A 14,061-nucleotide genomic window follows, 5' to 3' on the forward strand; every position below is an offset into this window, starting at 1 on the left:
AATCTGCTTCTGAAAATAACAAACTATGAGGAACACTGTGATAAGTGATGAAATTAAATATATTGTACAGTTGCTTTCTAAACAAATACAATATACAACTTTACTTGACGTTTTGGTCCGGAAGTATGTTACCAAGGCATATTTGTATATATTTTTTAATTAATATTGTGTGTTGATTAATGTTACTATTTTGTGTCTTTTACCTAAGTTTATTATAATAAGTTATGTATAAAGTGTTGTGCTCTTTTACCTAAGTTTACTACGATAGGTTATGTATACAATTTTGTGTTGTTCTTATTCCTAAGTTTATTACAATAGGTTATGTATAAATAAACATATATGTATTTTTGTCGATTTTTAATGAGATGTAGATATATATCTCAGTCTTATTTGAGCACCATCGCTGTTACTTCTGTGTAGGTGACGGGAGGTTCATGTCGCTTGATGACACATTCCTGGCGTACGAGGTGTTGTCCTTTCCTGGCCACTGCTTACTAAGCCAAGTCTGATATTGGTTAGATTTTATTTGCTCAGGTCGGTCACTACCTCTGTATCTAACAAACAACTTCGTAGGACCATGCTCTGTCTATAAGCGTAGGCTCTTTCAGGCGTAGCGACGCAAGAACCTCGGCATTTATTTAGGTAAGATCTTCATTGATGAAAATTCCTGTGCCCTTTAGTAATTTCGCACTTTTCATGATGTGTATTTTTGTCTGGCGTCTCACAAATTTAACGATTACTGGTCTGTTTTTATTGTGAATGTATTTGATGAGCCTATGCGCCACATCAATGTCTCTATATTCTATACGACTTCCCAATTTTTGATTTATCAGAATAGCCGATTGTTCAGCAACGGCATTTGAAGTTTGGTTTTCGTTGTCATTCAGAAGGCCAGTAATTCGAACGCTGTTTCGTCGACCGTACTGTTCCAGATCGTCAAGACTGGCCTCATGCGCCTTCTCTGAAGATTGTTCTTTTTGTTTTAATAAGTCGATTTCCAGATTTTTTCCTCGATTTGTTGTTTAAGCGACTCGACCTCTTTTGCTTGTTCGAACATATTCCCTTCGATTATTTCGATTCGTTTCACCACTGAGCCCAGAAGTTTCTCTTTAAGTTCTTCGAGCGTTTCCCTTATGATATTTTTTATGATTAAGCTGTCATCTTTTGTTAGTACATTTGACATTTTGAGCTGATCTCTTTTAAGCGCTTCTCGATCGATGATTGCGGTTGATCTGCTGGCATTTCTGTTTCTTTACTTGTCATGACATCAGTCAGGCTTTTCTGGTTCGATATAGCTTTGTCGGTCCTTTTCTTTTTATTATGTCTCTTATTTTGCTTTAATGTTACGGGTGTTTCAAAAACTGGTGGTTCTAAACGGCTATCGTCTGTTAAAGAACTTTCACTTGCTGTTGATGAATGGAGTCTTTTATTCATTGTTTGTAGTCATAACCGCGTGATTTTACTTTTACTTTAATCACTACAATCACGATAAAAGAAAAACAACGTTCTGGCTCGGTCACCCTCGACTGATCTTTTGTAGTATTGTACCGTATTGTACATATTTGTTGTTTGGTAGGTAATTCGACAATTAAACTGTTAAGTCATGCGTGACGAACTAATTGTAAACTGGTAGGTAGGTACTAAACTAGTTTTCCAATCTAAATTTTGTTTAATAAATTCGATACCCCAATACGATAAGTTACTATATGCTGTAGTTTTATTTTAGCGACCACTTAATCGAAAACAAATAGAAATTGTGATGTGGTATGCGCTTTCTGTAATCAATGCGTGACTAATCCAACCAATTGTATGCATTGTAATGCTATTTTTTGCAAACTCAGTGAGGTTTAAGTTACGTCATTAAACAGAAACGAAGATGTATAGCAAGAAAAAGATGAATATATCAGACAATATAAAAGGTTCAGAACCTTTAGGTTACGAAAATGTATAACACCTACGAAGCAGTATCAACATGAACGTATAATATTTTATATTGTAAACGTATGCTACGTGCGTACATGTTGTTTGTTGAGGTTTCTCAACTCACAGACTCAAATCAAAGGTCTGTTAAAATCGATACTTGCTACATAATTATTATGTTTATAGTTGAGTTAAATTCATTAACAATAATGATGAAAGAAAGTGTAAAAACAATACTCTGACATATCTCAAGCAATACAGGAGTCCACTACCATAAAAATACCTATACATAAAAACACGTGCATTACTTTCCATATGCCGTGTATCTGTGCACTTGTATTGTTTCATTATTAAATCCATTGTGTAATGAGCACAGCAGTATAAGATTGAGTTGCTTTATCTACATGCATCACGAGACGATTGAACACTGTTAAAAAAGCCAGTGCATATTGTCGTGACATTACTATGCATGTTTAAACATAGTTACAATATGATATCTTATGTAGCTTCCGCGAAATCGCATTATTTTGAGAAATTCGTTTTTAGAAGCACTCATTTAACTTTTGCCATAAGCGCTATGCATAGTCCTATCATCATTTAAATAAGAAAACCAAGCTTCATTTTCCCATTCTATTTACTATTTTTCGTTATTTCATTTTGTTGAACGAAATACAGACGGATGGATGAGCGGAGCAAGGGATTCAGACACAGATAAAAGGCTAACATATTGCCGAATGGGAATACGTAGTTTCGTGATAATATCATATGCATATGTTAGGTAATTACACTATTAAGTGTTGTTCAATTTTAGTGACAAAAATCTGACCCTCGAAAGGATTTGCATAATCTCCACAATGTTTCGTCGAAGATTCTTTTCAGAAAAAAGCAGGGCCCAGTTTGGCTATATGTACTTTTCTGGTTATCTCACTTTTTGCAGACGAACAGACAGGTCTACGGAAGACCAGAGAAAAGGATTGACAAACAGCACTAAAGAATACATTTGGTTTAATATGTTACCAAGTTTAATGATAATTTCGGATGTACTTGTTTAGTTTGTTCTTTCTCAGAGACAGCTATCTGATCTTTGACCTCTGGTGAGGTCAAGTGTACAAGTGTATGTATACAACAAAATCAACACGACATGTTAGTAAAACATGTATGTCCCCCATACTTGCAACAAACTCGACCGTCCTATTGACATTTGATCGATTGATTTGAACATCATAAGAGGTTTTAATTGGTTAAGACCAACAAGCATAATCCTTTTATGAGCCGGTGAATTCTTAAGATATCGTGTGAAATAACTTTTCATTTTAACAGCCTATTTGACCTTGAACTTTAATATGTCGGGCTCCAGACTATTAAACTTCTTTATATCCTCTAAATTTTCGCGGATAGCAATTAATGTGAACACAGGTCAAAATGCTATCTAAAAGGTATGTGGAAACGAATAGCGTGATACAAGTCTGTGTGACCATTATCTTTGACCTCAAACTTAAAAGTTTTATCTTTTTCCAACCAAGTAACCGACATACCGATTTGAATGATCGAATGTCCAATCGTACTGGAGAAAATGTGCGGTAACGAATTTCTTGAAACAAGTCCCCGTGACATTGAAATTTTGCCTGTTGCCCTAAAAATCAATTGGCTTTATTATTTACTCCCAAGCAAACATTATACATATTTGCTCGATAAAATACCAAAGCATTATTTAAATATTGCGCGAAAACAAATGGTCTTCAAACAGACCAACCGACCGACGGACTGGTGCAATGCAATACATCCCAGCTTCCTAAAAAGGGTTGGGGGCATAATTATGGCACTTGATGTTTTCATAACAATATAACCAATATACTATGAAAAAAATACATGAAAACTGTGACAAAATAATACAAATAAGGCACATATAAAACGTTATCAAATATAAATGGCAAAAAATCTTACAATAAAATGGATCTTTGTAATATGCGTATAATTAATACAATAAATACAAATGTGGAAATGTGCACTTCTAGAATAACATTAACATGAAATTTCAGTTTAATAACTGTACATTAAATTTCATAAATATTGTCCAAGGCACGAAGATAAAAATTGCACATGCATAATTATATTTTGTTTCGAACTATCTCATTGTGTTTTGCAAGCTCGATCAGCAGTAGACATTACATTATATAAATATTACATGGCTGACAGGGTGACAGTAAATTTGAGTACTTGAGAATTCGCCGAGGTTGACAGTATTTTTCCGAATGTTGACAAATTTACTGTCACCCTGTCAGCCATGTTATATTCATTTTATTATACCGAAAAAAAACTATTAAAACATGAACAATTTATATGAACCATGAACAATGTTAATACTCAATAATTGTATTTAATTTCAGCCATGAACAACCATAAATGTTTTGATAACAATCATAAAAGCACACTGGTTAAAACAGTCGATTTCTTATCACATATTTTTTTTAAATAGTTAAACAATATTAGCTATATAATTTTAGAAAGGGTGTGAAATATCAAGATTATTTAAGAAAATACTTCATAGAAGCATATTAACAATAATGCAGCGATGTCATTCTAGATTAACGCTCTGTTAATCCAAAGCAGATGATAATAAATGGTAAAAGACAAGTGATTCCAACGTCACCGAACTAACGCGTCCACTAAGCCCGGATATCTATGTTAATGCAAATTTCATCTATATATAATTGAATAATTAAAAAAATCAGAAATAAAAATACATTCAAAAATAAAAATCATGTTTAAAAGGTTAGATAACATTGTAAATTATCGTACGCAGCAAAAATCAGAATAGTTTCTTTAGCGTTTTCATTAATAAAATTCTTGGATCGTAAACATGGTAAAGATGTTTAATGTTAAACATGTTAAAATTTAAATTGCTACATCGTTATATATTTAAGCGGTAAATAAAATAATGTATACAATGCTAATATTAAATCAAATATAATCATGATTGTACAACATTGTAAAGCATACGCATATAGATCAACATGTTCAGAGAACAAAAAGAAAAGCAAGACATTCGTCATGGTCGACAGCCTACCGAACACTTGGTGCTCAATATCTGTGAACACATAATTCGTGAATTCTTAATGAGACACGATGTATTATTATTTCCAAATAAACATTTATATGAAGAGTAGGAATTTACTCTGTGTTAAGTACGTGCCTGTATTCTTGAAGATTTTTCCCTTTAAGCTGTTCAGGTTTCACGAACTAACAGACATGTACGAGCATGAGTATAACGAGTAAGAGTTTAATTTAAAAAAATGTATCATTTTAAGAGATATTCATTTGATATACATTCCCTGCACTTTAGTGACATGTCTCAACAAAAGGTAAATGACGACATCGTTAACACCTTCCATTAAATCGTGTTTTGCTGCAGAACAATCTGAAGACAACACAAATAGATCATTAAATCACAAGACATCAAGAAATTTGAGGCTAATTTATAAAAACAATCAAAGAAAGAAAGCCCCGCATTCAAGCTTTTGGAAGTTTAATAAAACAAGAGTTCCGCGGTCGGAGACATATGCCCCCCTAAACAGGGCTTTGAACTAGTGACCCCAATTTCAATAGGGGTCATCTTCTGTCCAAGGCCAATGCACATGAGAAGTTTCATGCCAATCCATTAATTCGATGACGAGTTATTGATTATAATCGATTTTCCCACTTATTGTGAGAGTGACATTGACCTTTGACCTCGTGACCCGAATTGCAATAGGGGTCATTTACTGTCCAAGTCCAATGCACATGTGAAGTATCAAGCCAATCGGTCAAATTGTTGACGGGTTATTGATCGGAAACGATTTTCACACTCAGTGTGAAAGTTATCTAGACCTTTAACCTAGTGACCCCTATTTCAATAGGGGTCACCTATTGTACAAAGCCAATGCACATGTGAGGTATCAAGCCAATCGGTCAATTCGTCGACGAGATTGATCGGAAACGATTTTGACACTTAGTGTGATAGTGACCTTTGACCTAGGGACCCCAATTTCAATATGGGTCATGTACGATCCACGGCCAATGCACACGTGAAATATCAAGCCAATCGGTCAATTGGCTGAAGAGTTGTTGATCGGAAACGATTTTCACACAAAGTGTGATAGCGACCTTGACATTTGACCTAGTGATGCCAATTTCGTTAGGGGTCATCGACTGTCCAAGGCAAATGCACATGTTAAGTATCAAGCCAATCAGTCAATTCGTTGACGAGTTATTGATCGGAAACGAACTGGTCTTCCGACAGACCGACCGACATCCATTAAAACAATATACTTGTGCCCCTCTTCTTCGAAGGGAAGCATACAAATAGAAACTATTATTAGATTAGATTTGTCGGTATTCTTGCTCTCATGGCTAAAGATTGATTGGTACCATACCATCGCGTAACTTGAGCTAACATTCAGAGCATTTATGCGTCTCCATCTCAAAGAGGGAAAACTTGGAAAACTGCGGTAGCATTTTAAAGCGTACGCATCCAGTACCTCGTAAGAAAAAAATGTAACTGGACGTACGCTCGCATCTTTATTTATTTTGTTTTGATTATAATGACCTTTTGTTTGGATTCTATAAGTCGAAACTCTTTTTTCTTCATTCATATAACACATGTATTAACTGTGGGACAATATGCTGAATGACGCCATAAGAAATTAAAAACTAAACCACCCGTAACTGCTCACCTTCAACTAGCATCGTCCAACACTCATCGCTTGCATTTTCCGACTAAAGCGGTCCCTTATGGCTTGCATTCTCGCCAAGTAAATCGAAACTACTGGAAACAAAATACATTGAACACACGTAATTAACGATACTAGTAATCGCTTTAAAAATTCTCCCTATAAAATTTAAGGTGCGTGTATTTTATTATCAAGAGGCCCAAGATGGCCCTAGATTGCTGACCTTTTTTACAAGGCCTTGTTCATTGCTTAGTTGAAAATTCAGTACTCTAGAGCATATTAGATTGGTTCTCTTCTGTTTAATTTTGCAGTGTGAGCATATGATTTTTCTGATTGAGTACTGTCCATTTGCAAGTAATGCTAATTCTTGTGTGTTGTCACGGTTTTTGTAAGATTTGGACCTCGTGGCCAAGATTTTGACCCCACACGACCCAATGTCTAACTTCGCCTAGATATAAAGAAAAACATCCTGGTCAAGTATCATCATTATTGGACCAAAACTATGGCCTCTAGTGTGTTTACAAGTTTTTTGTAAGATTAGACCCCATGACCTAGATTTTGTCCCCACATTACCAAACGTCAAACTGACCTAGATATTGTCCAGACAAACATCCTGGTCAAGTTTCATCATTATTGAACCAAAACTCGGGGGTATAAATTATTTACGAGGTTTTTGTAAGATTAGACCTGGTGACCTATATTTTGACCCTTCGTGACCAAACATCAAACTTTGCTTACAAAAATAAATATTATGACAAAGATTCATAAAATCTGAAACAACATTGTGACCTCTAGAGTGTTTACAAGGATTTTGTATTATATAATGACAATTTTGACAATCTAAGGGCAATAATTCTGCCATTTATGATGCGATTTTGCTCATTATCAAACTTGACTGAGATCTTGTGGCCGTATAGCTTCTCAGCAACTTTGTTAAAGAATGCTCGAGAAATGTAAATGCTAAAATGTTTACAAACCAAATGTGGACGGATGGACGACGGACAAAGACCGATCCTAAAACCTCACCTGAGCAATCAGGTGAGATGTGTGTTTTTTTCACCGCTCTGAGCCATTTTCTAACTTAGATAGCAATAAAACCAATGTATTGACTAAGTTTCACGATGATTCAGCAAAAATGTGACTTCTAGAGTGTTCACAAGGTTTCTCTTTAGTCATATAAGGAAAACTGCCCCCCCCCCCGGGCGGCCATGTTTTTAGACCGATCTTTTAACTATATAAATATCAGGAAAATGCGACCCCCCCCCCCTCCCTGGCAGCCATGTTTTTCAACGAACCGGTAGCATTTTCGAACTCAACTCTCGTACCTAGGAAACAAATGTTCACGAAAATTGGGCCAAAATGTGACTTCTAGAGTGTTCTCATGTTTTCACTATATACATGTACATATAGAGAAAAGTGCCCCGCCCACTGGCGGCCACGTTTTTTCACCGATCTGGACCATTTTCGAACTCGTCCGAGATATTAATAAAACCAATGTTTTGACCAAGTTTCATGATGATTGGGCAAATATGTGACTTCTTGACTGTTCACACGCCCTTTTTACTATATAAATATAAGGAAAACTGCACCGTCCCAAATATGATGAAGATAGGACCAAAAAATGTGACTTCTAGAGTGTTCACATGTTTTCACTATATACATATAGAAAAAACTGCCCCGCCCCCTGGTGGCCATGTTTTTTCACCGATCTGGACCATTTTCGAACTCGTCTGAGATATCAACAAAACCAATGTTTTGATAAAGTTTCATGATGATTGGGCAAAAATTGTGACTTCTAGAGTGTTCACAAGGTTTCTCTATAGCCAAATAAGGAAAACTGCCTCGCCCACTGGCGGCCATGTTTTTCAACGGACCGGAACCACTTTTGATCTCAACCAACATATCATTAAGACAAACATTTTGACAAAGTTACATAAAGACTGGGCATGAAATGTGACTTCTACAGTGTTTACAAGGTTTTTCTCTTTTTTTGACCTAGTAACCTAGTTTTTGACCCAGCATGACCCAGTTTCGAACTCGATTGATGTATCATTAGGACAAATCTTCTGACCAACTTTCATGAAGATCGGACAAGACATGTGGCCTCTAGGGTGTTTACTCTATAGCCCAATAAGGAAATCTGCCCTCCCACTGGCCGCCATGTATTTCAACGGACCGGAACCACTTTTGAACTCAGCCAACATATCATTTAACAAAACATTTGGACAAAGTAACATGAAGATTGGGTATGAAATGTGACTTCTACAGTGTTTACAAGGTTTTTCTTTTTTTGACCTAGTGACCTATTTTTTGACCAAGCATGACCCAGTTCGAAGTTCTGACCAAGTTTCTTGAAGATCGGACAAGAAATGTGGCCTCTAAAGTGTTTACAAACAAATGTGGACGGACGACAGGCGGACGACGGACAAAGACCGATCACAAAAGCTCACCTGCAATCAGGTGAGCTAAAAAAACAAAAAACCTGACCACGTTCAATTCATGGAAAACGTGAGCTTTATTCAGTCCAAACACAGTGCACTACGGAGCTATCGCAGTAAGAACAGATTCCCCATACGTTTCAATATATACCGGTATCCTAAAATTCTAGGCCATGTAGCTCTGTCCACAGAGTGCCGGACTACAAATACAAGGATCCTGTGTTGATGCGCGGTCCGGCTATATAACTTTTGTGTTGATTCATTCGTTTCACGTTGTTCAGGCTTTATAATTTTATAAATTTTAAATGATTATAATTTATAAACGAAGCTTTATTTTCAGTTCAGTATGAGTTTACGTCATGAGTGTTATCCCGTCGCCTGATTTACAGTATTCTTTTTATTTGTGAATGTGACGTAAAATTGGAAAACGTAATTTCTACAATATTTGAACACTTCCCTTTGAGAACTTTTGAGAATCCAGATTTTTTGGACGGAAGTTTTATTTCAGTTATCACAGAATCAAGATTTACGCTTTTGATTATTGTTGCATCTATGACATCTTTATTCATAGCAACTATAGTTTCTGACGAAACGAACTGTAATAACGCGCAAATTTCCAATATGAATCTCTTGCCTAAAAGAAAGATTAATCAACTTAATTTTAGTTATCACAAGATCCTGCGTTTAGTGTTAAACTAGTTTTGCATCCATAGCAATTTTTGTCGGACGAAAAAAAAACATGTTCATAGTTCATATCTCCACATGTGATACGTATACCTGTTTCTGCGGATGTGGACGCATCAAAACGCTCCATAAAGTGGTTGTTCGCTAAGGTTTGAACTGAAAATTACAAAACACCGTACATATAATTATTTCTTACATATCGTACATATAATTATTTTTACGAGATCCAGAATCTGTAAACAGCGTGTAAAATGACACACCTTCCGATTTTTCCTTTTTTTATATCTTGATACAATATTTTTTTCCTAATCGTAAAACAGAAAACCGTTTTTCAGTCGGTACATAAATATGGACAATTTTTATTTCGTCTAAATATATATATATATATATATATATATATATATATATATATATATATATATAATAGGCTTAACACATAAACTTTGGTTTTTATGATAAAAATTAATCAAAATAATAATATATAATGAAATGAACAAATGTATAGCGGGTCATGGTTTTATTTGTTCTTGTTTTCTTAGAACCAGAGTCTTAAACAACTTCTCATTTACAGATTTGCTTATAAGAAAAGCAACCTGATAGGTGAAACCCTTTTTTGTACAGAAGACGTCATACAGTATCTTTTTTGACATGTGTGGTCCGCTTTGCATAACAAAGTCTTTTACCAAGATAGGCTGTCCTTATTGGGTATTTAATCTAACTTACAGCAGAACAAATGTCTCCTCCCCAATTACGCCATTAGCGTAAGACAGAGAATTGTAATTTCGAAATTGTTCGAGGAGCACTGGTTTTCGCGCAAGCTTGCCCTATTTTGCCCGTCTGGCAGTATATGTTTATCTTTTTTCGCATGAATGAGTTAATGAGATGCCAAGAATACTATATATTCACCTGACGCTGTATCTTGCATCAGATTATTATATTTCACTCTAACAACCATCTTTCCATGTTGCTGTTTTCGACCGACGGTCATTTCAAGCATCTTTATATGGAACTAACAAGAATTTGAATGTCTGTGACAAGACATTAATTAACTGTCTTAAAAGACAGTTATTATATTCATAAACTGAAAAGTGTTCATAACAATGTGTTTACACCCTTTGCCAAGAATAAAACGACTTTAAATATACTGTGATCTATCTCGTAATAAAATGTTCTTTTTGGTATTATTAATTCATTATAATGTAGGGAATGTTAAAATAGTCAAAAACACATCTAAACAAAGCAATTTAAAGCAAGCGTCTACATGTAGCCAATAATTTTGGTTGCCTCGTGATTTTCGCACTATCGTCTTAGATAACGTTCTACATGCTTTCATGCCGCAATGTCGGTATGCACGGTTTTCACAGAGTCTGGCTCAATAACCGTTTTACATTTTTTCAAAATGTGTATGATATTTTTCAACATTTATATTAGTGTATTAGTGTATGTTTTGTGTGATCAAAAGTTTAGTTGCATCTTCCGAATTACTTCACGATAGTTTCCCCGTTTCAACTTTAATGCATTGTATAACGTATAATTATTCATTAGATTGTTGCTGTAATTGTAATATGTGTAACGAACAATCCTTTTTTATATTCAAATGCTGCTGATTTTCTTTTACGGACTTTTTTAAATGATGGAAATGTTTGAACTATAAAACGTTTCCCGTTCGGAGCAAATGTGGTATGTGCGAGTATTAATTTCTATTGATTTTTTTTATATAAAAAATATTGTATATATACATGTTAAATATACATAATTTATACTTACCTGTGTTCAAGTTATAGCTTTCTGTTTCAAGTTCTAGTCGCAGTTGATATCGCTCGTCTGGTTTTTGAAGGAGAGACGCAATACTTTCACATTCAGAAACCATGGACTGCTCGTGCAAATGCCTCACTATTATATATAAACAGAACAGAACAGACAGTTTATTAAGACATATACATATGTACATCGTCTTAAATACATACAATTATAAATAAAGCAATGTCATGTGTCAGAATATATTAACTGTAATCAAATCAATAATACAATATATATATATAATCTTCCTTGAAACACATAAATACTCATAATTTCACTGTATCTTCTAAATCCAACGTATTTCCGCTGTGTCTTTAACATAGTGTTAGGGTATTTATGAATCCTTATCAGATCGTGCCCACATACAACTATGGCTTCATGTTTGTAAATAAATGTTCATGTAACTGTCCCTTCTGTGTATGTATAACTGTTCCAACGTTGGAGATGTGTGCGGTGAAAGTATGGGGTATATAACTGTGAAATAACCATCTATTTTTGGGGGGGTGGGGATTTCACAATATGTCTGCTTCATTCTGAATCGTAGCTAAGCGCACACGCATATATATATTATAGAGAGAGAGAGAGAGAGAGAGAGAGAGAGAGAGAGAGAGAGAGAGAGAGAGAGTAGATAGATAGATAGATATTTCTAGTATATTCTTGCCATAGCAACCGAAATTCTTGACGTAGAAACAAAATGAAATGACGTACATAATCTCCATATTGCCATCTGACCATGTTTCAAGTTTCATGAAAAAATATGATGAACTTTTAAAATTATTGCATGATCCAGAAAAGTGCGACGGACTGACACACAGAGCGCAAACCATTAGTCCATCTTCGGTTTCACCGGTATGGGACAAATAATGAAAAGAAACGTAATAATCGTCTTAGCCTTTGATTGTTTTACAAGTTTGTTTAACTATTGATCTAAATCCCATGTATCAAATGGTAAGGTAATAAGTATCTGATCTTGAAAAATATATACACGGAGGTAAAAAACTATAATATAACAATATGAATTCATTTATATAAATAGGAATCATCACTTTTTGTCTACATGTTGAATTGTGGCTATGAAACAACATGTGTATAACGATTAACTAGAGGAAAATGTGCATTTTTCAACTTAATAATTCAAGTAAGATTGTAAAAACAAACAAGAGCTGTATTTGTGAAATACAATGCCCCCTATTGCGCCGCTTTGAAGCCATATATTTGACCTTTGACATTGAAGGATGACTTTGACCTTTCACCACTCCAAATGTGCAGCTCCATGAGATACACATGCATGTTAAATATCAAGCTGCTATCTTCAATATTGCAAAGTTATGACCAATGTTAAGTTTTTGGACAGACACACACAATGACAGACAGACAGACAGACAGGCAGGCCAAAATCAATATTCACCCGATCATTCATAAAAAGTAACATACCCTGTTGTAAAAGCTGAACGGAAAGTTCGCAACGATGATCGCCACTGAGTAAAGGAATCCTCTCCAATTGCCTAGCTAGTTCACGTGTGTAAGTCTTTTTCTGTCGCTCATAAGCCAAATCGATAATCGGTGCACGTAGACTGACGACCATTTCCTCGCTCATGATGGTAGAGCAATGTGAATCCAGGTTTTGCCTGCAGTACAAAATACTTCAATTATGGTATTTAACAAATGCAGAGTATTTGTATAGGTCGCCGTGGTGTAATGGAAATGGTGTCCGCCTAGCGACCGGAAGGTCACGGGTTCGATCCCCACCGTGGGAGCGTTCTTTAGATCTCCCCCAAAGACACAAAGTATTGGTTCTAGGCCCAGGAAACGGACTCGAGAGCATTTATAGAAGCCTTAGGCTTTCGATGCAATCGAGCTAAAATAAATAGGTTTAAACTAAATGCATAGTAATTATTATTTTAATTTGCAAAGTCTTTAATTTTCTTATATATCATGCAAAACGCATCAGAATAAAAAAAACCATGTTTTTAAAAAAGTTGTTTTTTGGGGGGAGGGGGTGTCGGGGGGGGGGGGGGGGGTGAGGGTGTGGTCATTTATTAGATTGTCTTTCATAAAATAAGAAAAAATGGGAGAAAAAAATTTTTTTTTGAGGGGGGTGGGGGGAATTCTGGGGTGGAGCGTCGGGGTTTCGATGGAGTCTATTGTGGAATGACCGGTAAGTGTTGTTTTGTCAAAGTATGAATCAAATCTGATCATATATAAAGAAGTTATGGCAATTTAAGCAAAATTTAATAATTTGACCTCTCAAAGGTCAAGGTCAAATTCAACTTGCCAGGTACAGTTTGAATGCAATAGCTTTGATACTTTATGAGAAAAGTGGACCTAAACACAAAACTTAACCGGACGCCGACGCTCAGGTGATGACAATAACTAAAAAAATAGATGAGCACAAAATTAACAAGAGATGTGTTTGTCAGAAACATTATATTTCACGTTAAACATCGCTCTGTAATACAAACATATACAATATTTTGCTATTCAATATGAAACACCGGTTAACCTTTACA

General features: G+C 35.3%; 1 protein-coding gene across 1 annotated transcript; it reads right to left on the minus strand.

Moving 5' to 3' along the window:
- Positions 1–406: 406 nt before the first annotated feature.
- LOC127869756 (uncharacterized) lies at positions 407–13,174 on the minus strand. Its single transcript, XM_052412417.1, has 4 exons — positions 12,986–13,174; positions 11,519–11,644; positions 9,845–9,907; positions 407–480 (listed from the first exon to the last, which is right to left on the minus strand). The coding sequence occupies exons 1-4, from the start codon at positions 13,146–13,148 to the stop codon at positions 407–409; spliced, it is 426 nt and encodes a 141-aa protein (XP_052268377.1). The 5' UTR covers positions 13,149–13,174.
- Between the last annotated feature and the right edge of the window lie 887 nt (positions 13,175–14,061).

The sequence above is a fragment of the Dreissena polymorpha genome, chromosome 2 (genome assembly GCF_020536995.1).
Source record: "Dreissena polymorpha isolate Duluth1 chromosome 2, UMN_Dpol_1.0, whole genome shotgun sequence".
Lineage (NCBI taxonomy): Eukaryota > Metazoa > Mollusca > Bivalvia > Myida > Dreissenidae > Dreissena > Dreissena polymorpha.

Bases quoted from the DNA above. Each gene is read 5' to 3' on its own strand.
- LOC127869756 (XM_052412417.1), bottom strand. From the start codon at position 13,148: ATGAGCGAGGAAATGGTCGTCAGTCTACGTGCACCGATTATCGATTTG. The intron at 11,645-12,985 runs GTATGTTACTTT...TATATATAATAG, and splicing joins CGTTCAGCTTTTACAACAGG to TGAGGCATTTGCACGAGCAG. The intron at 481-9,844 runs GTATACGTATCA...AGCAGTGGCCAG, and splicing joins GTCCACATCCGCAGAAACAG to GAAAGGACAACACCTCGTAC.